This window comes from Gobius niger (genome assembly GCF_951799975.1).
Source record: "Gobius niger genome assembly, chromosome: 16".
Classification (NCBI taxonomy): Eukaryota; Metazoa; Chordata; class Actinopteri; order Gobiiformes; family Gobiidae; genus Gobius; species Gobius niger.
The window spans coordinates 12,758,396-12,782,718 of record NC_136867.1 but is presented as its reverse complement, the minus strand read 5'-3'; the positions used below and the strand labels follow the sequence as shown (position 1 = coordinate 12,782,718).

Below are 24,323 nucleotides of genomic sequence, written 5' to 3'. Positions count from 1 at the left end.
AACTGTGCGCAGTGAACTTGTGTGCACATTTTAAGGGGGGTACTCAGTGATCTGAACACATTGGACATTGTGGAGAGTCCCTGCAGGAACAGCTGGTCAGCTGGAGAGTGGGGTGGGAGAGTAGGGATGAGGAGGGGGATTGAAGAGAGGCAGTGCGCTACACTGATAATAGGATTAGGTTAAAACATTCAGAGAGGTTCCTTTCCCTGTAGCCCTCCAAACACTGTTTACACTCTCAACTTCTCCACCAAGGCCACTAACCATCCCCAGTCCGCTCCAAGTAAACACTTCTATGAACCAAAAGGAGTAATGAACCAATTACAGTTATAAAAACAGAAAAAATATGCAGCAATACCAAGTAGCGCTTCCTCTCCTTCAGTTTCCAGATATAAACAATTGACCATTTTACATAAATAGGAAGTTGGCTACTTATGCCCTGTCAGCTAAAATGAAATGAGCGGAGCATAAAACGACAACCCAGGCGTCTCACTGTGCCCAGTGAAGCACCATGGTCCACAGTGATACAGACTGCTGAGTATTATCCATTAGACTGCTGACAGTCATGGCACAACAGCTGGCAAATTAGACCTATCAACGATGCTAAATAATTCATGTGAGACAACACTAACATGGCAGATCCTATTCATGACATCCAATCATGCATACAAACACTTTATCTGCTAGGTGAGGAATCTTACAGTCTTTGTCCAGTAAGGCTGGACAAAAGCACTGTGAATGAAAGAACTTGCAGGGGGGCGTGAGAAAATGCTATTGTCAAAACTGTAATTATTATGTTTGGAACAGTGCAGATATCCTGAAGTGAGCTTGGAACTGCAAGAGTGCGCTTTCTGGGCTTCACTGAAAGAATCAAGCCTCCCTCTTCCTTCATCTGCACACAGAAAAACCCACATTCACAGAGCACCTAAAAGCCTAGCTCGCATGACTGGTGATGGGCAGAAAGAGATTATGGTTATTGATCGCTGCCTGTAGAAGGGTGTGTGTGCCAAACCAGAAGTAAGGGACAGAGGACGAGGTGCGTGACATTGATTTTGACCAGCAGGGAGGCAATGTCTATGAATCAGGGTCAGTTCCTCACAGTCACACCTATTAGAAACCTGCTACCTCCAACATTTGTAGACTGTCCTACCTTCAGCAAAACTACACCACAGAGGGCGACGCACGCTACAATTATCACTTGTAAAGAATTTTTGGATGAAGAATTATGTTCCATATAGAATGTCAGGCTTTTCATGATCAAGTTATTATTGTCGATTCACAATACGCAAAAGCAAATAAATAATACTGGTTTTAGAAATGTCTAAAATGCTGGTGGTGCATTTTATGGTCATTACCATTCACAGAACAAAGTGCAGGGACAAAATACACTTAATGCACACAAAGCCAAACCAGCTGCTGTTTCCATCAGGCATATAAATAATTGATGTTAGACTTTAAAATGCCTGCAAAAGAAGCTTGTGATATGACGGTCGTGCAACTAACTAATAACAAAGAGCAAAAACATACAATGTGGCTCCATATTAGAAAACGTGAGTGAAAGCAGTACGTAGTGTAGAACAAAAAAAGGGAGGTCTCTGTGCCTTACTGAAGTTTGCTTCTGGTTCAATGAGAAATCCTCTTAAATCTAAAACATTGTGGGAGCAATGTAAAGAAAGAGACACTTCCATACAGGCCTTTTGTCTGGAGACACAGGGACCATATAGCTTCTCTTTGAAGAAATATATTCAACTAATTAGCTTGGAGAGTAGGCTGTGGATTATTTTTTTATCTTCTCATCATGAACATAAATACCTTGAAAAAGGCTGCCATTGTGTATACTCAACAATCATCTAAGATTCCCCAAATATTATCAAAGTTTTACACGTTTAAAATACTGCCTGAACCTCTTCAGGCATGGATTGGAAAAGGCTGAATCAAAACATTAACTCCCCCATCTTTAAAAATGTACCATTGTTAAACATTTACTTTACCACTTGACCTTCTGAACATTTTTATTTGTTATTATTTATTGTTTAAGATCTGACAATGTACTCAACGTTGCTTTATAAACTTCAAGTTTGAATTTAACCTGTGTAACGTATGTGAGTCAACTGTTTGTTTTGAATCGGCCAGTACTAACTTGATTCTGAACTCTTTACAGTAATCGATCTCAGGTTCCGTAAAGTCTAAAAATGTCACCCATATGACAAAACTCTGCTCCCTCAGGAGTTGAGGGGGAATTGAAATGTATTTATGTATTTGATTTTTTAATTTTCTGTGATTGGAATAAAATTTGTTTTGTCCTTTAATATATGGTAAAAGCAGACATTTATCCAAAAAACACTGGTTTTAAAGCCTTTAAAGAGCCATAAAACGTCAGGCTAGTAGGCATTTCTTACTGTGAAGTGACAGTCTTCCTCCCTGAAAGTTGTGAAACCTGGTTTAAACTCAGTCCCTGTGACGAATTTTGATGTTGTAAATGCATTAGGAAAGTTTGAGATGAGTTTGGATCAAGAAATAGCAATTTGAAATTTGAGTGATCCTGTTTCTTTGTACAATCAGGTATAGCTCCTTTAAGATGGGACACTGCATATTAATTAACACGAGTCCTCAAAGTCTGCATATGAATATGCCAGAGTTAGCTACAATGGCTAATTTTCATCTGTCCCATTTGTATTTTACTTTATAAAAGACTGAACTTAGTCCTGTAGACAGACAGGCACGTAGACACTTGTGCCTGTAGCCTGCTTTGGTTAGCACATTTATTCATCTCCTCTTTTGGAGAGCATCAGAGTTGGCAGCACATCAGTGCCAGAGCACCAGAGGCAGCGTTATCTGTACTGATAGATGATGCCTCTGCTAAGGAATGCCAGGTGAAGCTTCAGTGGCCTTGTGCATCCATAGTACTGCTGTGTCCCCATCTCACACCCGGAGGCTGAGAGGCAGCCTGTCCCCCCTGTAGCACACTGGGCTAATTCACTTGGCGTTGGGTAACAGACATCTGTCACTCAGGATGCCCCAGGGGACACACAGACAAGGCCTCGACAGTCAGCGGGAGGGCATTGAATGTGAACACAGAAGACATACATACTTCCACACAGCCAAATACAACATTTGTATGTAGTTTCAAAAATGGCCATAAAACAATTCCACACATATGACACCTTTGCATCTGACCAGTGAACACATTACACTTTCGTCTCCTTTGGGAAGTTTCTATAGCAACCGCCAGAGGGGCAGCGTGGTTCTGGCGAGGCGGTGCTGTACTTGTCCAAAAAGGAGCTGGGCGTTAGGGAGATCAGGTTTCCCCCTCCAGGGGCCATCCTGACTCAACTCCCCCCCATCTACCCCCCCAACTCTCTGCTGCTGGCATTCACATGCTAATTCATCTCTATTGGTGATTACACTCCCTTTAAACCAACTGACAACTACAGCTGGAGTCAGGCTCTTAACGGCACGCTGTTGGACGGAGGGGAGGAGCACTGACAGCTCGTGTGTGGGGATGCGTTTGTATCAACTATGGATCTGCTGATTGTGCAGAACACATATTTGTGCTTGTTTTTTGTTTGCATTTAACGCACTTGTTACAGATAAATGAGCATAAATCAGCACTGAAGAATTGAAAACAGGACAGTAAAATGTAATATAGTAAACTTTTTGAAAGGGAAGGATACAAGCTCTGGTAGAGCGTCAGTCGAGATTTGACAGCTCTACTGGCATTGATGCATGTGGCGCGCACTAAGCTTGGCAGCAGGGTCCCAGTAATGATGGCGCCATCAAACAAGGGGCCAAAAAAAGGAACCTGCAAGTAAATTAGACAAGTTATAGAAATGTATACTTTTTAAATAAAACATATTCACAGAACATGACTCTAACAACACATTGCCCCCTGAACGCATCAAGATCAAGACTTGATTAAAACCTTTTTGTTGTTGCTTTTCTATGTGTTAACGGTTTGTCCATCTGTTTGGGGCAGGGGTTCAAGCTGCAATTGGATTTTGCCCAACTTTGCATGACAACCACATATATCTGATGCCAATCAATGTTAGGTGAAAGAAATTAAAATGACAATCAATACAAAACAAAGCCCCCATATTGAGCAACTGAACAAACACAAAAGGACAATATGCATCTTGGCAGCAGAGTAGAAGTGTGTGTACATGCATATTGGGAAGAGGCCCTTAATCATTCTAGCTCAGTGATCGTTGACCTGGAAGCTGATCGAGAGTCGAAGTTATTCAGAAACGTCTTTAACTTGCAAGTCTAATTAATTACACAGTTTTGCATCCAATTATACAACACCATTTTACAAAAGCATCAGGTAAAAACAAATCTAACCCTACAAATGTTCACTGTATAAAGCTGAGATAAAAAAATTAGAGTATCTCAAGAAAAGGAATTTAAAATAAACTGCACAGGTGAGTAGTACTATGATAAACCAAGAAACAAGCACCGGTAGTGTCTGTGAAAACACATGCTCACAGTGTGGGTCATCACACCTACAGTTGTGGCTATAGTTTCAAAAGAGAATATTTTTTAGTCCTTTACCTGTGGCTTCTTCATAATCTGGATGAAGTACATGTGGTTCTTCATTGGATAGATGATTATCAGCACATCACCAAAGTCAGTGGGGATGATGCCACGGCGGTAGTCCCGGGAGTGCTCCGACCACACTATGTGCACCTCGTCATTTCCCAGGTGACGCAGCTGCCAAACAAACAAAATCAGCCTAATCAAGAGCCTGGCAAAACAGCTAATTTTCATCTCTATGGTGATGATAATAAGAACGCAAATTTATGGCAATTAGGACAAGACAAAGGGCTACAGCAGCTACTCCCTGGACTACAGCAATGCACAAGAGGAACTGTATGTTTACATGTTAACATTTTTGTTCTAATGTTGAATTTCCCAACAGTAAGACTGCCGGTGGAAAAAACAACTTGGCAGAAAGATATTGATAAGACAATGATTTAAATAAGCAGGCACAGCTGACCTATTTTATTGCCTTTTTAGTACACGTTCAAATTGCAGACACAAATGCACAAAATTGGTCATTTAAAAATAATTCAAATCCAATTAACTCGACCCATCAAGTTTAAATTGCTTCCCACTTCCACTCTATTCAGAAATCAAAATGAGACTGGACAAAACAAGATACACTTGAATAACAGGAAATGTAAAAAGCAGTACTGCCTTTTCTTGCGTAATATAATACATGGAAACGGCTACTTTATACAAACAAATTGGGTGCTGAATTAAGGTTAACCTTTTCAAAGATATCCTTTACAATGAGAAGCAGGTCTTCACTCTGAAGGAAACATCTGTCAATGTACTGGGTCTTAATGAGCTATCAGGAAACATGCCCTTGTCACCAAAAATGTAATTAGCACATTCTATTAAACCCTTCATTATGCCAAAACATTAATCTTAAACAAACCCCCTGCATGTTGATTATGCATGAACAACAGTCTGACCAAGGATCAGCACTTTAACGAGTATCTACAGTAAGTCAGTCACTGGGGCAATTGATCGAAAATGACAAATATGCATTTGCTGGAAATAAATCACAATCAAATGTGGGGTATTAATTTGGGCTAATGTATTATTTGCAGGGGCAGAATGACAAGTAAGGATTCTGAAGAAGCTCTCGCTTGTTAAAGGGGGCCTATTATGCAAAATCGACTTTTTCAAGCTTTACATCATGTTATTAAGTCATTCCCTCATTAAAACCATGCCTGAAGTGTTGCCTTGGCACATTCACGTATTTTCGAGTAATCTGTAGAAACTCTGATGGCGGCCATTTTAGGGATAAAACGCCTGATTCCTTCAGGAAACGCCCTCGACCTCCAGGATACGCCTCCGACCTTTCGTCACCAGCCGAGTAACCAACCACTGCCCCTCAGCAGAACCCCCTCCCCGCAGTGTCTAGCCCTAAGATGTAAACAGAGTCATCATGGAGGATTAGCTTCATGTGTTGTGAACCGGAGCCACAGCAGACTTTTACAAAGACACACATCAGTGTTTCTGTTACCGAAACACCCAGGATTAAAACCGGTGACAAGAACACTTATTTCAGTGTCTGGTTCTGCGCTGGGCCTTGATGATGCATAGAGCCTCCGGAGAAAGCTAATGCTAAGCTAAACCTCGAGTCATCACGTGAAAACGAGAAATATGCACAAATAAAGTCAATAAAACCACCACACACATAAAGAACCGTTTAACAATGATCACACACGGAGCCAGGCTTGTTGATTTGGAAGTTTATTGCTCACATTTCATCTACAATGGGTCATAGCCGAGTGGTTTTCTCCCGGAGCTAACAAGCTAGCCGCGACAAGCTAACGGGAAAATTCACTGAATACAAGCATATTATGCATTGAAAACGTCACTAAAACAGGCAACTGCTTGAAGCAGCCTTTATGATGATCACACACGGAGCCTGGCTTGTTGATTGTGTAGTTTATTGCTCTCATTTCATCTACAGTGAGTCGTAGCCGAGTGGTTTCTCCCGGAGCTAAGGCACTATTAGCCGCGACAAGCTAACAACCTTCACCTTCACAACATTCATTGAAAACAGGCAGCATATTATGCACAAATAACGTCAATAAAGCCGGCAACTACTCGAAGCAGCCTTTACGATGATCACACAATGAGCCTGGCTTTACACATTTGTGGTTTATTACAGACTTTTCATCAACAATGAGCTGTAGTCGATTATAACAAGCTAACGGGTAACCTCGAAAAACCATTGTCCACTTGCACAGATAATGTCCGTCTTTGAATCGTATGGGCTCCTGCAGATCCTGGTGTCGTCCATGGGGGTATAGTTAGAGATCCATAGGGCATGGCAGATGCAAAGAGATAGCCTCCAAACAGCAGTTATTTTTCAGGCAAGAGCCCCTTCCAAGCGTCCGGTGTGGAAGGTTTGTTTCCAAATAATATCCTGTGTGGCCATTGTTCACAAAGTGATAAACAGTAGGTCCTTTCCAACAATAAAAATTAAAATGCACCGATCGTAGTTTCAATACTTGAGACAACGAGCGGAGTGTTGTTGTGATGCCACAGACAGCGTGTGGAGGGGGCGTGTCGGAAAGGGTCAGAGGTTCTTAAAGAGACAGAGGCCTATTTCAAGTCATTTGCTAACGCCATTTTGAAAGAGCAATTTTATACAAGGCAGTTATTCTAATTTACTGCATTGACAGACCAACAGAAGGTTTCGTCATCATTGTAGTGTCCTATAGACTGGTGCTATGTGGCTGAAAAAAGCATAATACCCCCTCTTTAATACTAATGGATCGTCTCAGCCCTCTGTCTAAGCAGCAGAGCATAAAAAAAGAATTGCTAATTGGGTGATACTGTAAGCAACTTGAACTAGAGTCTGACAGTATATAAGAATGTTCTAAAGTCACATTCTGACCACAAGAGCCGAGAAGCTTCTGTGAATAGAAGCAAAACGTCAGTCCAGTCGACGATTTAAACTTCACCACGATGAATACTTCCTGGACAAATGACAAACCGAAACTCCCTCAAATAGTCCCCGCCCACATCTCCTGCAGATCAGCCTCTGTCACTGGGAATTTACCCATATCGCCGATTGGTCTTTTTCTATTGCTGAAGGAGCCCACAGACCTATCAAGCAGATGTGGTGCTAGTTCAAAGATGTTTTCAAAGTTCTGTGGCCTGTTTTCGCTGCATTTTATCATGAGCATTAACCTCAGATATCACAAATTATGAATAATACAAATGCTTTTTGGCTGCGGTCCATCAATTGACTATATTATTAAGCCTGGTGGAAAATCACTGCTGAGTGCATAGACCACTTGACTTTTTATGTTATTACAATTAGCATGTAAAAGTGGATCTACGAGTCAATTTCTTTGCCACAAACTCAACATTACAACAATCTTAAAAAAAAAAATCCCCCAAAAAATCAAGCAGTAGTAAAACAATAAATTAATAATCAAGAAAGTGATATTTATGACTAAAAAACCCAGATATAACATTTTATTCATTGCCAATTGAGAATAAATGTAATACACATATATCTAGGCTACATATTGAAGAGATTGATGGAAAAAGTAATTGAATAAAAAATGACCAATGTAAAACGAGGTAAAGTGTTTGTGAAGGTGAGGGTTTGGTCACTCTAGGACAAACACACATAAGTGATAAAAATGAATGATTTCATAAACAATAGTCTGTATCGGGACATTATAATAGATCTCTGGTCTAAAAAGGACTCAGGAACGTGCAGTTTTTATGTTCTTTAATATTTGCTCTAAGCTAATAAGTACTGGAAATACAGTTTTAAATCAAATCCAAATTGCGCTTCCTTCTTCCTCCTCTGCCTCTCAAGCTGCGGCAGCGCTGATGTAGGCTTACTGCTCTATCCCCGTGTTCCCTCATTTGAGTAAATGGTGGCTACTTGCGGAAGTAAACTGAGTAAATTTGATAACTTTAATGCACAAACTCGCGCAACAAGACAATAATAATAAGGCAAGGATGTCAGCGCCGCGTATAGAGACCATCCGGACAATGTAAGCGGGAAGAAGTCAGTAACTTTAGCAATTCTGTTTGTCGTGCTATAAAATATTTTTTTCATGGTTGAGCACCTGCTCCTCAAAATGTCTGTGCACGTCACTAGAACTGCTCTATGTTCTCTATGCACATTCCGCCCATTGCTCACTCTGTATGTACCGAAAATTGCAGAACAAAACATCTGTCACTCGTATTCACTACTTTAACAACATTAACTAGTGGTCTACATAACCTTTGAATTATGGTATGACCTGATCCTAAAACCCTAAGTCCAGTGGCTAGTGCAAACAGCCACAATTCAGTTTTACTTATTAGACATTACTCTCCTTGCAAGCAGCCACTCTGCTGACTGAAGTAAAACTATACAGAACTCTCAATAATCCAAGTTACTTTGAGTCTATCTGGCCATGTACAAATGCCATGGGGGAGTGAATCTATAAAGATGAACACCAGTGTATGGCAACGGAGAATATTAGTTTAATAGAGAAAAGGTGGGCAGCAGAGGACAGGAGGTGTATAGCCTGATGAATTTCCCTTCCCAGCAGGATCCTGTATGAGAAGATTGGGAGCAATGGCAGGGGCCTTGCGGCTCATTTCTTCGATGCTAACTGCTACTGGTGTGCAACAGTTCAGAATCCCACTGCAGAACCCGATCGATGGTTCCTGTGGCGGCAGCAGGAATTGGATAAAAGGATCCTGCCGGCATCCGGCCGGCGCCTGCCCTAGCAGCCAAAGCTAATGGCTGAATCCAGGCCCTGGTCACAGCACTGAGGGAGGGGGGCAGGAGCGAACAGAATCATAGTCATTACCACAGCGGCACATGCCCTCTCTTCACTCACGCGCCTGCAACTCTGTTCCACAGGCCTGATGGGCCAGGGTCACTAATCAATGCCCGCACTCCAGAGTCACACCTCCAGATCACAGTTTAACACAGAACTGAAGGCTACAGCAACACAGGGCCTACAACTATGTAGCCATTTCAACGGTTCATACACGCAGGACACACACCCCAGAGCTTATAAATAAAAAAAAATATTGGCTAAAACTTGCAACGTCACTTTGGTACGAGGTATATCGTCAGATTTGAGCTTCGTGGTACATCGTGGCATGGTGCATTGTTACACCACTACATTTTACTGCATCCAAATAACAATAAACGTAGCAAGGTTACAATGGAATTAAGCTAAAATGTACCTTTTTGGTGAGGCAGTCATCTGAATTAGACGGCATACGTGTGGAGACGTGAAAGATGGCTTCCACCGCGGAGGTAGCATAGTAAGGAGCTGTGAGACCTGTGCTGCCATTTCTCTGGAGGCCGCCCATAAAGCCACAGTGTGAAGCCAGCTCCACCTGTAAATAAAAACATTATTTTGTTGATATGTACAAAGAAAACTTGCTTTGTCTGATCATTTCCACTTTAGATGAAGTTGATGTCTGTACCTCCCATCCAAGCCCTGAAACAAAGCCTTCATATTCCTGACTGCCAGTGCAATTGGACAAGATGGAGCATTTATCCTCTTGACCTTCTCCAATGTAAAACACAGCAATCTTGTGTGTCTCTCGACTGCATCAAATCAACACAGTTAATATGACAAAACCAACAAGACCCTAACTTTATTCAATGCCATCTTTGTCCTGAGTGCATTTTAGAAAACGTTTGGCAGAAATCATTACCATTGTCTTGAATCCAAATTCTTCAACTCTCGCAACAGTTTTGAGTTTTTCTTCAGCAAATGGAAACTTTTCCTGATAAATAAAGAAAAAGAATGGTTTAATTATTGAAATAAAAAACATGTTCTTTCCAAAATTACCCCAAAAGCGGGATTAACAAGACAAAAACGGTGCAGGTGCTACTGGCAACCTTATTGGCTTTTTTTTTTTGCTTGCTTGACTATCACCATTAAGAGGTGTAAGCTTTTAATTTACGAGGAAGCATGGCAAAGGGTGGCTTTGCTAGACTTCAGTGGAAACAGCTGGGCACTTTTACCCCGTGGAGAGAAGATTAAGAATCTCTCCAGCATGCTTTTAACTCTACTTTCTGAGCAATACACCAACACATATAATAGCAGTGTATTTTTTAAATTAATTTATAATTAATAGAACAACTAAATCAAAGATCATTATGATTTTTCATCTTTAAAAGATGTATCGGTAACGTTTTGATACAAATTACTGTTAGTTTACAACTAGTTTTCTTCATTTTAGTTGATGAGTCTAAGTAAGTACTATTACTGAAGTAGCAGAAGAACCTTGAATACCTGTGGTCCCAAGAGTTCATGCCTAGGTCATTGAGGAGTAGTCGGCAGAAGTAGAAAGGAGCTTTGGGTTCCAGGTGGGTGGGCTCTCTCTGGCAGGCGGCTCTAAAGCTTACATCAGTGTCCCACTTCCTCACCTGCTCCTCCTCCTGCTGAGTCTGACGAAGAATGGCCTCTAGAATGGCACCTTCCTGTTCAAGATTCATGCCACAGGGGGAAGGAGCTGGCTGATTGAGCTTAAGCTGCGGCTGGGTCAGGCATTCTGGGCTGCTGTAGCCCAACTCCTCCAAAAGCTTATCCAAAATGTCCAGTTCCTCATCTTCACTGCAGCTCGAAAGTGAATGTTGTTTTCTGTAAAGCCCTTGTGCCAAATAGGTGGAATCATCTTTACTTTGTGTGCTTGTAGCAGAGGGTGAAAGAGGGACATTCATATTGTCTATGTCATGAGAATCTTCATGATTGGTGCAGTATAGGACTGAACCATCCCAGGAGTATTTGCCCGAGATATCCCGCACAATGACCCGTACTTGGGAGGAGGAATGTGGAGGCTGTCCAACAGCATGCTCATCTGCTGGGATTTGCAGATAAGACACCAGAGTGCTGTCATTAAAGACGAATAGCTGCAGGTTTGGGCTTTTGAAGACCTCGGAAGAGAGCTCTGATGACTCCACGTAAGGGTTGTCATGATTTTCACTCACAAGGCTGTGGAGAAGAGCCGGGCCACCGCTCAAAGGATGATGGCCCAGATGGTTCACAAGGTGTGTCATGACCATACGCGCTGTAAGGGGAATAACCTCCATGTTTCGCCGCCGTTTCTCTGTCAGAATGAATGAACAAGTAAATTAATAAACAGACAAACAAGCTTCTAACCCTCCCTGGGCACTTTCATCCGACCAGAGGGAGCTTGAAGGTTCTGTGCAGTATCTCTGCTGCTCCAAGACTGCACTTTTCAGGAGAGATGCCCCTCATCATTATATGAGGTTGTCTAGCAGTCCAGAAAAGTGCAGTTCAAGTTTGGAAGGATGAGAGAGAGAGACCGCCCGGGAAGGGTATAAGGAAATTATACATACCAATCTTATGTTTTTGTACAATGAGACAATACATTGAGTAGACACAAAAAACACATACTTCTATTACAGTATGGACTTTTTCTTTATTAACATTTAGTGCAGAATGTTTTCAGATTTGTTCTCCGTATTCTATATAATGGCTTAGGGACTGCATCCCAAAGCAGCCTTACCTTAAGATAACTTCGAAAAGCCTATTTAATATTTTCCACAATGACCAGGCTCTATGACGGGAAGAGGGCTAATAAGAACCACCATCTTTACACAACGATGAATAAGACTGAATGTGAATTGCATTTATGTAAATGGGTTTCAGTCGTAAGTGAACATGCCATGCTTTATTCTGCATAGAGGTGGAAAAAACAAGAAGATGCACTCCTGCATTGTGACAGTGCTATCAATACCATTATCCCCATCAAAGTGGAAAAAGCTCTTCAGAAAGCAGGCCAAGCTGCATTAGAGATGCACTGGCCTTTTGATGTGACTTGATCAATATGAGGCAGGGACATGAATATAACTAAGTCGGCACTCTTTGGTTTGCCCTTTTGGCAGTGTTTTGTTATTTCATTTAAGACAACAGCTGTGTACCAAAACGCACCCATGTGCTAACATTTTTCAGCATTGCCTACATGCACCATGTAGGTCGATTCAAAAGTCTTTTTGGAAGTTGAGCACATAGAGAGAAATATAGTCTCTACTTCCTAATGGAATTGCAAGGTCACAAAGAGAAAAGAGGGAAAAAAAATACATTTTTATCTAAACCCCATAATGGGTCTTCTCTCAAGGGATAAGCATTAATGTGAATCTCTCTCCCTCTGATACTTGATTTCCTTTTTATATATTTAAGACATTGACATTTAATGGAAAAGCTTCAAATGGAGGGAGTCCATTAAATGCACTCCCATTTAGTTTGTAGAATATTTCAGTATGCTCGGACACATGTGTGTAAAAAAATACAGTTTTGCACAGGGACCAATGTCTCACAACAAGGGCATGATCAGAGCTGCTACTCTAACAGCAACAAAGCAGAATTGTCACATGTATGTTCTTACCCTCGGCTACAGTAAGTAGATTTCCAAAGTCTGTAGCAGTCTGGGAGGGTGTGGGCTCACAGCTCTTAACTTGACCCAACATGAGGTCATAGTCAGTGGACAGGTCAGACAGACTCAGGAGGTAGTGGCTCTGCTGGGTGTACAAATTGGAGCCGTACACACAACAGTGCAGTACCTGAGAATAGGAGAGAGTGATATTGTTAATTTATGTACATGTCATCATGATCACTGTATTAATTGTAACATTGAACATGATGATCAACATAACGTTTCTGGAGAGTAAAAGAGGGATGGGTGAAGCTAAATCCATTTCTCCTGTAATGTGTGAGTGTATTGATCAACACAACAGATGGTGAAGCATTCGTTGGCAGGGCTAGATAAGACGCACTGGGGCAGTTGATTACAGCCATTGGACAGGTTTACCCAGTTTGATTTAATTAAGACTTTATCCTTGTGATAAGCTTCAACCACAAACACCAACAGAGATGTACGAATAAGCACAGTCTGAAACACCTGTATACAGTACTCATTAGATCCGAGTTCCAAGGCAAATATGTAAATGAGAGGGCCTCTCATTCAGGGTGGAGCAACATGGGTAGAGCCATGCACTTGCTAATCCTATTCAGTACACACATGCGCTCACACTTGGCTGAGGGATGCTTAGACGCAGGCATGCCCTGCCATCTGAAACAGTATTGTGTGGGGAAATGTAGACAGTATGGATGATTCTACCAAGCAGACCTTTGAGCACAGGGGGGAGGGACTGGAGGTTTGATGCTAAAAAGACCTGAACCAAACAGCTGCTACACGAAAGCCCCAAAGAGCTTCCTCTGTGGAGAGGTGGAGAGACACAGAGGAGGGGGAAACACGGCTGCGCTTGACAACTAAGTGGCTGCACTTCACATAGCAACAGTTTCTGAAATGTAAAAAATACAAAGCACACAAATGAAAATAAAATGAGGTAATATGTTAGTAAACATTTAGACAAACACAGAAAACAATAACAAAGAAGGAAAAAATACAATGCCAGCGTGCACACACTTTGCTTCCCCCCCCCCCTCTATACACACAACTAATGCAGCTGGTCACTGAGGGAGGCAATACGAGCAGATGGACAAGCTCCAACAAAACTTGCATGAACCCATAAGCATAATCAATGTCAGTCTTACAGCGAAGTACTGTTCACATGCCTAACGCTAACCATCACATGCTGTACTACGCTAATCATGTTTCCATTAAATGTTGGTGGGTTCAGACCTTTAGTGTTCTGGTATAGAAATAATCATGGATAATTGTCTTTGCTTTTGTAGCAGCTGCGGTCACTCTCATATTAAGACATATTCCATTCAGATGTGTAGAACAAGCATTCATGGCCAGAGCTTATCAAATGGACAATGGGTCCTGTTTGAATAATTGGACCATTTCTTATCAGGGTGACATCCTTACAATGATCTGCTGTTGACCGCATCTGCCCAGACAGGAGCGAATGAATACTGCCTCATTTATTTGTGTCAGCCCTGATCCTCAGGGTCAGGACATAAAATCAAGGAAGAAATACTGTACAGCGCTTGAATAAAATAAAATAAAATAAAACAAAATAAGTCGGAAGATGCATTTACTGCTTGCAATCCAGGAGTGGCACTGTTAATAAAGTAGGTTCTTAAAATGATTTTGTTGTTGAGAAAAAAACTTGGGTTACTGTTCATGTGGTCACCTACCCTGTAAATGTAGTCCAAAAGGGGGGCCTTATGAGGATCGCACTCCTCCAAGGTTGGCGTGGTGATGGGTTCAAGCAGCAGACTCAAGGGAACAGCCATGCACCAGTCCAAAAGACACAACAACAGAGACACCAGCAACTGTAAAAGAATATTAGAGAAACGGGTTTAGACCACACTTGACCAGCTACAAAGACGAAAGACATAGACAGAAACATTCCACTGCAAATGCACCATTCCACCATGATAGATCTGAGGGCTTTTAGATCTTAGATATTTTACATCCCCTCCTTTTAAAGCTGGTACCTTTTTGTCTGCCTCCACTGTTGAGTGCTCTGCGCTGGGTAACAAAAAGGCTATTGTGGCCACAAAGATCTGTAGTGGGACAAAACAAGGAGAAAGATAATTGGATGACACACTCCTATTCACCAGCAAGCAAGACACGTAATAAAAGTGGAAGTAATACTACACCGTGAAGCATATGGATAAGCAAAAATGAACGCAGAGGGACATTTGAAAGTCCGATAATCTAAATCTCCCTTTTGAAATCCCAGATATATCACATAAGACAATAAAATATCAAGGATATAATAAACTGAGTGACTGTGTGGCACACTGCACTTTCCTCTTTTAGTTCCAACTCTGGCGATGCCTGACGCTGAAAGAATCTCACGATGTATTTTTATTCTTGAAAAAAAAAAAAAAAACATCCTATATTCATATTTCATGTTCAAACATACCTCAATGATTTTCTTAGGCAGCGCAGAATCTAACTTCTGGAGATGTTCCCAGTGACAGACGAGCAGTTGCAGCACGTCACAGGCTGCATGCGCAACAGCTTTGTTCCCAAACTATACAAAACAGTGAACAATTATCAACTTAAATTCACATTCAGATAATTCAAGTACAAACCATAAAGAAGCTTTCAAACATTAATAAATGTTGTGTGCAATAAGTACATGGTTTTTACGAGACCAACTTCAATCATTCAGACTGCACAAAAAACAATCAGCTGAGGAAGAATCAAACACTGTTAAAGTGAAGCAAGTGCGCAGATATTTCTTTTATCATTCCAATTTCCAAGGGAAAAACACAACGAATGTTGGAGAGAGGAGTCTGCTCACATTCTTATTGAGTTTGAAGAGAAAAAATAAAAAAATGGAAGATAGAAACATTACTGTCCAGAGATCAAGAGAGATGGTTTAGGCCAAGTGTGAAAAAAATTTGTGTAATTTTCCCCAAATCCAGCTTTTCACTTACTGTGCAGATAATCAGCATAATTTCATTTCCACTTCAAGCCATGGCTCATTTTCTCTGGGCTCATTGGAGGAAAGAATTGAGCTGTTGACAATTTTCTTTCAAATGTGGATTTCTTCAGTGATTTGAAATTCTTTGTGGAGAAATAGAATTTCCCATTTCTTCCAGCTGAATGCCTCTCAACATGTAACAAGGGCAGACAATGTGGGGAGTGCAGAAATGGCCAAACACAAAAAAGGGCTCTGAGAGTTCAGCACCTGCTTTTAGAAAAGAGTCTCTCAGTGCCACTCTTCCCCCTGGATCCCCCACCTAGCATATACCCACTATTTTGGGACTGGCGAAGTCTGTGTGTCAACTTGTACAGGGGAGTGATTACTGCTCCATTAGAGGAAAGGGGTGGGGGGTAGTTCGAGCAGGAAGCTGGAGATGTAGCTGCTTAAATTGGCCTCACATCTACTGAGAGTAAGCCTGGAAATTACACCACCGCCCAAAACCTTTTCCATGGAAAAAAACAAACAAACAGCCACCACTGGTTAAGGCATCTCTTCACTCAGACAGAAAGAGGCCAGTTTTAAAACGTACCCGTGAGCCACATCACTGGACGTGTTTTACTCTACCTTCATTACGCTGAAATGGTTCAGAAGCCCTTTTATGTAATCAACTATCATCTTTCTCAAAACTAAATACTATAGCACATCAGTGCCAAACTAAAACACACTGTCACAAAGATTACATTTATGCAAAAACTATCTGCTATTTTTGTTCTAAATCAAATTCAGCTTTCTAATCTCAGAACATAACACGTAAATGTATCCGGACCTTTAGTGTTACTCCCAAAACGTTGATGGCATCCTTAACTTGATGGTGTATCTTCTTTTGCACAAGCTCCTGGCATATCCACAGACCCAAGCTGCACACAGCAATGCATCTGAAAAATGAACAATGAGAGCAGGTTAGAACAGGTATCACCAAAGTTTAACCTGAAATGCATATCATGAACAAGATCTTTAGCTAACTCTATAGTTCAGATGAGTGTGATCGAGTGGCAGAATAACCAGTCAGATAAGCGAATGGCACGTCAATATCTAAACACGCGGCATCTTGTGTGAATAAATAATAAATATATTGACAATTAAGAAATATCCATTAGTCCAGCAATAAAGTTATTAATCAGAGAGAAAGTATTAAGTTGGCTCTGAATTTAACAGATGTTTGAGCATTTAAAGGGGCTAGATGCAAGTTTGTCATTTTATACTCACTACTGCCACCTCAGGTCTTATGTGTAACTGCAGCTTCTATATTAAGCTTGTGCATGACAGCACTTTGGAACTGAATTAACACCTTTTTGAGTGACAGTGGAGGATTTTAGAGGCAGTTGTGGTGAACAGGTCTGAGCTCATTCTACACATTAGGACATGGCTGGAACATGTAGGGGAGGAAAATACATAATTTTAACATTTTTAAACTCTGTATAGTCCCTTTAAGTGACATACTACAAATAAACTGTGACTATAGCCAAGATTTTTCCTGAAGTTTCCTGAATTTGTATTTGTAGAATTGTGTGTCTGCGTTTGATTCATCCTTCAGTCATTGCCTCAGGGCAACCATCAGGAGCAGTGGCGACCGCGGGCAGTGTACAGGGACCCATCTCCTAAACGTGATCCAGGACCTAGGTCAGGAGTGCCTAGCAAGACGTTTTAACCCATGTCCTGGGTTGATGGGGGAAACGGGAGCATCTGGAAGAAATCCATCTCGACACAGGGAGAACATGCAAACTCCACACAGAGGCCCACATGGCCTGGGAATCAAACCCAGGACCTATTTATCTGAACTTACCTTGCAGCTTCACAGTGTTCCTTGATTGCTGATTCTAGAAGGATGTGGACCAGATAATCCTGAAAAGAGAAATCACAGTGAGACACTTTCAAATATACAGTAAACGAGCACATGTGATACAAATACAGTATGTATTAAGTTGAATCATTTGCTGAAGACTTAAGAACAAGTTTGTTTCATAACAACATTACAAATTATACAATAATGACACATTTATTTGCTGACCTTGATATCTTCTTTCCCTACGACTAAGTCATCGGAGTCTCTGATGCTCTGTAGTACTGGAATCTGGAGGTAAAGGTCTGGGAAACTCACGAGGGAACCCAAGATAGTCTGTGCCTCCATTCGGGGAGCCTAGAGAGAAGAAGACTAGGTAAATAGTTCTAAATGAAAAGAGCTTTTAAATTCATGTGACATTTTCACACATTCATTTTATCAGTGGAAAAGTACCTCAAGGGAGTCCGAACTTAGAATATAAGCAGCAGCAGAAATAAAGTCTCCAATCAGCATCGTGAAGCCGGGCAGGCCGAGGAAGAAGAATCGAGGTGAACAGGATCCAATGATAGTGTTTAAAACATCCTGGTGACATATACAGAACACGAACACAAACAGTTTACAGACTAGAAATATTTAGTTGGTGCAGGATCAGAAACATTTTGTAAATAAGCCATAATGTGGAAGGAGTTACTGGTGAAACAGTAAATGTCAGTAAACTCAATAGGTGCCAAAATCCATCATTTACTCAAGATGCAACAATTGGTTACACAGTCAAAACTGGTGATGAGGAGACAGATTGGTCATCTATTAACATTCTCCTTTTCAGCTCATTGCCCAGCAACAGCAATGTTACTGTAATGCATGTTTAAAAGAAATTGAATTATATTGCCTACAGTAACTATTTCAAAGTATAATCACATGGCATTGCAGCTTTCAAGTAATTACCCCTCTTATCTTAGAGGCTGGTGTTTACATTTGTGTACAAAGGCAAGGTCCAGCCTCGAAACACCTGCCTCCTTCGCCATAAACGTGTAAATCGGCCAGTTCAAACACAAACATGTTCCTCGCTAAAGTAAAGGTCACTTTAGCAAACACAAAGCCACACAAATCTTCCTTGGTTCTGTTCAAGCAAATACACACACTGCTGTACTACCCCTCTATCTGGGACATTAATAACCCGTGGCTTTGTAAACAGGGAATGCAGGTGAACAAAAGAGAAATAGAATAAACACGCCAAGGCAATAAACAGGAAGTCAAACCAACACGCTGCTTCTGATGTAGAAAATTGGTGGGAAGAGCTCCAGGATTGAAGGCCTATTTTACCATCATTTTGTTCGTAATTGACCTCTGGAGCATAATGTGCAGTGCAGTCAGAGGTAATTAGCAGGCAACAAACTGTTGCTTGATTGCTTGAAATAAGCATTTTAGAGGAAGCCACAAATGTAAAATGCAAAGTGTTTTCTATTGTATGCGTAAGTAGAGGGAAGCAGGTTTGAGGTTTGTGTATAGAAATGGGAACAGCACCCTGCATGTGGCTCTGTGCTGGCAGTAGGAATGGCCCCGACATCAACAAAAGATGCATTAACGTAAGTCTGAATAGAGCCACCTCAGGCTTTTTATTTGGCCTCATCTCCAGAAAAGCACACGCTGTCCACCTGCTGGCCCCAGGGGTGACAGAGTTCACTCTAACATTACATCGGATACCAACACAGGAAAACCAGGACATCCCATTAATGTATTTGTAATCACTAAATGTAATTAATTAAGTATAGATGTTATCATTCACTTTCCAATTCCATTCCAAATAATTTCAAACACATATGCTCAAAGTAAAAGGGAAGTTAGATTTCACATTGAACCTTTTAGCTAGATTACTGCTATTGTGCTATGGATGCGCCTCCAAGAGACCGGTGACCAGAGAGAGGCAGACAATCAGGGCAATAGCACTGACCTTGGCACTCTTTCAGCTCAGAAGAGACCGCTCTCAGGGAACTGTCATTTTCTTTAGGCTTGGCTGAATACAGCAGTAATAATTTACAGCGAGGTCTACACTGTAGATTGTGGCTGTTTTACACCATTTAAATAATTGTCTTAAAATGTAGTCTGAAGGTGCTTATTGAGGGGATATGACACACTTTGAAACACAGAAATGCTGTGCACAAGAGTATATTTATGTCACATGCACAGTCTTAAATGTGATGTAAAACAAAGTCATAAAATCTTAAAATGAAGAAAATTATGTGATCAGACATTATTTTTTGATTGGTAAAAGAATACTCACACTAATGTATTTAAGTTATAAATGATTTGCGTTTACAAATTGTTGATGATGTATATGTATTTTGTGTGGGGTATGGGGTGAAAGCTGGGACGGAGGAGGGGAAAATAAGAGGCACTTTCTTATGTTAAGCAGGCGTGCGGCTGTCCTCTATTGTGTGGCGTGAGGACTCTTTTCTCCGGCCAATTTGAGCATGCTTCAGTGGCCAGCCTGGCTCGGGCCCCCCGACGCATTATCCAGAGCCACAACAAAAGCTGGAGAATGTTGCCTCATCCCTGTGTGCCCCCCTCATTGCTCTACTCTCCGCTCCCCGGGCAGGATCCCTCCCGCTCCTTCACACAATCACAGTCAAAGCGCCCAGCGTACTCCGGGCCCAGAGCCGACGTGTCAGTCTAACGGAGCACGACAGACGTCAGGCCTTAATTAATCACGTATACGCGGCAGGGGCTCAAAACATTATTTAACAACATGGAAAACATTCTAATAAGCTTGTCGTACGCCAAGACATCAACAAAAAAAGAAAGAAAGCAAGCCAGGAGGGCAACAAACACAGGTTCTGTGGTTTTTGAGACTTCATTCATCTGCAGGCAGCTTTGTCTGATAGCAACAGAGCTACTCTAAACTGAAATTTTGAAATCTGAGACAGGATGTAACGCCGTAACTCTGTAGAAACTGCTCATCTAAATACTAACGTTGGATTTATAGTCTTAATAGTAACATTTACAGGAAGTGCGAAGCCATAAGAGGCATGTTTATTGTATTTGTATAGTGCTTAGAATGAACATATTAAGTGTATTCATTTCACATCTTCAGCTGCAGCAAAGTCTACTGTTAAAACAGATTCAAAGTAAAATGAAGGAGTGCCACCTAGTGTCTGTACCTGGTCATCGCTTGTAAAAGCCTTGTGCATTATAGAGTAAAGGTGCACCAAAAAGTCACTATTGGGAAGCAAGTCCTGGTGTCTGGTCATCATCTCACAGATCAGCTTATAGGCCTGCAGTTTCCCTGCTTTGAACTCTGCTGGAAGCATTGTTGCCTGTAAAAGACAATTGGGTTGTAATATGAAAATGTATTACAACTCTAATAACCTTTTGGTTTAAAAAAAAAAAAAAATCATGGTTGTCTTGTCAATACCCGAAAAAGCCATGACGCCATCATTCTGAGAGGAGGGATGAAGACCGGCTGTGGAGGGGAAGACTGGTTGTCCACGCTAATACCAAGGTTGTCTCGAATCTGCAATAAAATGTAATACTTGTAAATCCGCCTGAACAAATTTATTCAAAGTTACAATCTCAACTTTCGTAGATCTCCATGATGTCAAGTTATTTAATCGCTAGGTCAGCCTATTCTGTGGCGTCAACAAAAGGTTTGTAATTTGAAGGAATACAATGGAAAGCATTCATTATCTGTTTAAGCTGATTCATAGTCCATCTTGTCTATGCTCATAGCCCGTATTTGTAAAAACAAAATATTTGTTTTATTTGGACTTGCTTGAAATTGTGATTTTTGCCATATTGCCAACTCTTGTAATGCAATTTTTTCTTTTTTTTTCTTTTACAAGATACAGTAGAATTCTTGTCTTACCTTTGCCAACTTGTGCCACAGTTCATAAAGATAAGAGAAGACTTTGGCATGAATCTTGGGGCAACGAATATTATTCACATCTCCCAGAATACCCAGTATTCTCCTCCAAAGGACGAACGCTGAATCAGCGTGCCAACCAGTGAGGGTACCACCAGCAATTATACTGACGTCATCAGTTAAACATTCACTACTGTCTGTATAAGACAGAAGAAAAAAAACAACAGAAAAAGCATCACAAACCTTGATTGACACACAATTAGGTCTTTACACAATTTGATTCACACACAATTAGGTCTTCACATAATTTTTAACATTTTTTTCCTTATATGCTTCAAAATGTTATATATTAATAGTCATGACATATTTTAATGGGGGTTAACGCATGCAATGGACAAAAACTACAGCGTGAAAAGAAGGAGGACAGCGCCACACAGTGGTAGACGGTTAAAATGACAAAGTAACAGGAATAACAGAACTGAAAAAACTGTAACAAGGAAAAGTGGCCATTAAAGATCGTGGTATAAAAGAACAAATCATACAACTCATGGTTGAGTAACAGCTAAAAAGCAGTACCCAAATGATGTGGCATGTGTAAGACAGACTGATGCATGGTGTTGTCCAGGGGGCAGTCACGAGGGCACTCAGTGTGCACTAACAGGGCGGGTGAGGCAGGGGGGTTCTGGGGGTAGTGGTAGGATTGAGGGGGGTGAGAATGGAGGGCACACTCAGGTCCTAAAAACAACAGGAACAGGGATACAATCAGGTTTGAGAGGCACAACACACAGGGTAACCAGACAGGTCGACATTTCAGAGTAAGAGGAGATATAAACTGGAGGAACGCATGCATGAGAAAAATAAATACACATACCAATCAAATACTACACAAATATGCCAATTAAACCATCTGATAGTATTTGTATGGAACTCGATAATGTGAATGAACTGAGATTGTGAAATTGTTTGTGAATGACAGGTGAATAGATGCGGCTGCCTACCTGCTAGAGCTTCAGTGTGGCTGAAGAGCAGGCTGCCCTGGCTCTGTGGCTCAGCAGTCACATCCATCTGTGTGGACTGGGTTGACTGTGTATCAGCTTCCTCGTCAAATGCCTGCCATGTCACCTCAGCTTCATTGAGGTAGCCATTGGATGCTTCACTGCTGATGCTCTCACCTTGAAATAGTAATAGTTAATATCAAATTTAAACATAATAATGTTATTTAACAATCTGCTGCAGTATTTTTTACTTTTCTCCCTGAGCTTAGGCCGTGTAAAACTTGTGTGATCTTCTGCATTGCACTCTGTATCGGCTGGGCTGCTGCTCAGCCGGATGAAGATCTACACACAGTAACAAGATGGAAACAAAAATTAAAGTAAAAAAATAGTATTTACTATTAGGGAGTCTAGATAAATAACTGTAATGCTTATTGACTTTTCCTGACCGAGGGAGGGTCCCTGCTTTCTCTCTGGCCTTCAGATACTGTGCCTTCAGAGCCTACAGACGTAGGGGAATAGTCTCTTTTCTGGCCTTGGGTATAGAAGAGAAAGGCAGCTTAATAAAAAAAAAAAAAATCTCAAAATCGAATCTTTGTTTGTGGCTGTGAATGTACCTGGTATAGATTCAGAAAGCTGCTGGGTGATATCAGATGTACTGCTGCTTCGTGGGAGGGGACTCTCACTGTTCCCAAGCTCCTCCTCAGCTCCACATTCTGACAACTGGCACTCCTCCAAGTCTACCAAGAGCATACAGTCTTAATACTTTAGCAACATTCAAAAGATAACATCATCATTAACAATTTATTTTGCATGCATACATTAAGACGTCGATGATGTGCAGTATAGAGAAATAAGCCTGGTGTTAATACACATTTCCACAAGTGCACATGCAGAGACAGAGATGGAAGAGATAGGATGGAGCTCATACACACAAACACATCCAGCTCTTTACCTGAGAGTCTGTGAGAGCAAGCAGAGTTACCAGAAGAGATACCAGGCAAGAGAGAGCTCACAGTGTGGAGCAGCATAGGAACGCTTTTAGTAGTGGGCAAAGCTTCATAGAGATGGACACAGTTGCTGATAGACTGGCTTCTCTTAGCTTCCAGTGGAGAAAGGTACAGGAAAAAGAAATGAAATAGTAAAACAGAGAGGTAAAGAGAGTTGCTTACATAAAAATAGATCAAACTTATTGATTTCTGTCTTGTGTACAGACAAGATGCCAGAACAATATTAGTAGGTATTTGATGAGTAAGAACTGCTAAGTTTTGACACTTTTCAATCCTGAATGAAAGGTGTTAATGCCTCGTGTCTGGACGGCACATTAGTGTTTATCTCAAAGAGAGCTATCACCGACTATTCTTTGCTTTAGCACACTTTAATTATGTCTTTCAGTAAGCAGCTCACATCAGCCATGCTGCCTGCTGCTCTTGCACATTTACGCATATTAATGAGCATTAATTACATTCTTAATGAAAGTATCAAAAACTGCGCTTCAATTGATGCAGGAGCCTACTTCCATCATTCAAGAGTTGAAGGAGGGCTACCAAGGCCTTTGAAGATCAATGGAATAGAAATTCAGTGAGACAAAAAAGTGAATGTGAGAAGGTAGTGCTTTGAGTACTGTGCTGCTTGGCAAATAAACAATCGAGGGACATAAACATCCACACAAAAGTCAAACCTTCCCAACACCAATCATATAAAGACCAGACTAAACATAAGTGAAATAGGTGAAATTTTTGCTTTCAGTTTCTTTAG

The 24,323-nt window shown here is 41.2% G+C and overlaps 1 protein-coding gene across 7 annotated transcripts in view; it reads right to left on the bottom strand.

The window, feature by feature from the left end:
- ralgapa2 (Ral GTPase activating protein catalytic subunit alpha 2) overlaps positions 1–24,323 on the bottom strand; it is a 57,648-nt gene that overhangs the window by 16,788 nt on the left and 16,537 nt on the right. For 4 of the 7 annotated variants that reach the window (XM_079574192.1, XM_079574193.1, XM_079574196.1 and 1 more), the window contains exons 17-39: positions 23,521–23,667; positions 23,183–23,305; positions 23,015–23,100; positions 22,820–22,910; positions 22,572–22,745; positions 22,150–22,308; positions 21,577–21,770; positions 21,127–21,225; positions 20,873–21,028; positions 18,168–18,296; positions 17,943–18,071; positions 17,718–17,776; positions 16,701–16,809; positions 15,365–15,475; positions 14,931–14,999; positions 14,628–14,765; positions 12,910–13,084; positions 10,794–11,607; positions 10,210–10,281; positions 9,976–10,099; positions 9,730–9,885; positions 4,546–4,704; positions 3,672–3,799 (exon numbers count right to left, since the gene is read on the bottom strand). In XM_079574192.1, coding sequence (XP_079430318.1) covers positions 3,672–3,799; positions 4,546–4,704; positions 9,730–9,885; positions 9,976–10,099; positions 10,210–10,281; positions 10,794–11,607; positions 12,910–13,084; positions 14,628–14,765; positions 14,931–14,999; positions 15,365–15,475; positions 16,701–16,809; positions 17,718–17,776; positions 17,943–18,071; positions 18,168–18,296; positions 20,873–21,028; positions 21,127–21,225; positions 21,577–21,770; positions 22,150–22,308; positions 22,572–22,745; positions 22,820–22,910; positions 23,015–23,100; positions 23,183–23,305; positions 23,521–23,667 — 3,601 coding nt within the window. The remainder of the gene's footprint in view (positions 1–3,671; positions 3,800–4,545; positions 4,705–9,729; positions 9,886–9,975; positions 10,100–10,209; positions 10,282–10,793; positions 11,608–12,909; positions 13,085–14,627; positions 14,766–14,930; positions 15,000–15,364; positions 15,476–16,700; positions 16,810–17,717; positions 17,777–17,942; positions 18,072–18,167; positions 18,297–20,872; positions 21,029–21,126; positions 21,226–21,576; positions 21,771–22,149; positions 22,309–22,571; positions 22,746–22,819; positions 22,911–23,014; positions 23,101–23,182; positions 23,306–23,520; positions 23,668–24,323) is intronic. The other 3 variants (XM_079574194.1, XM_079574197.1, XM_079574195.1) reach the window with 2 other exon arrangements.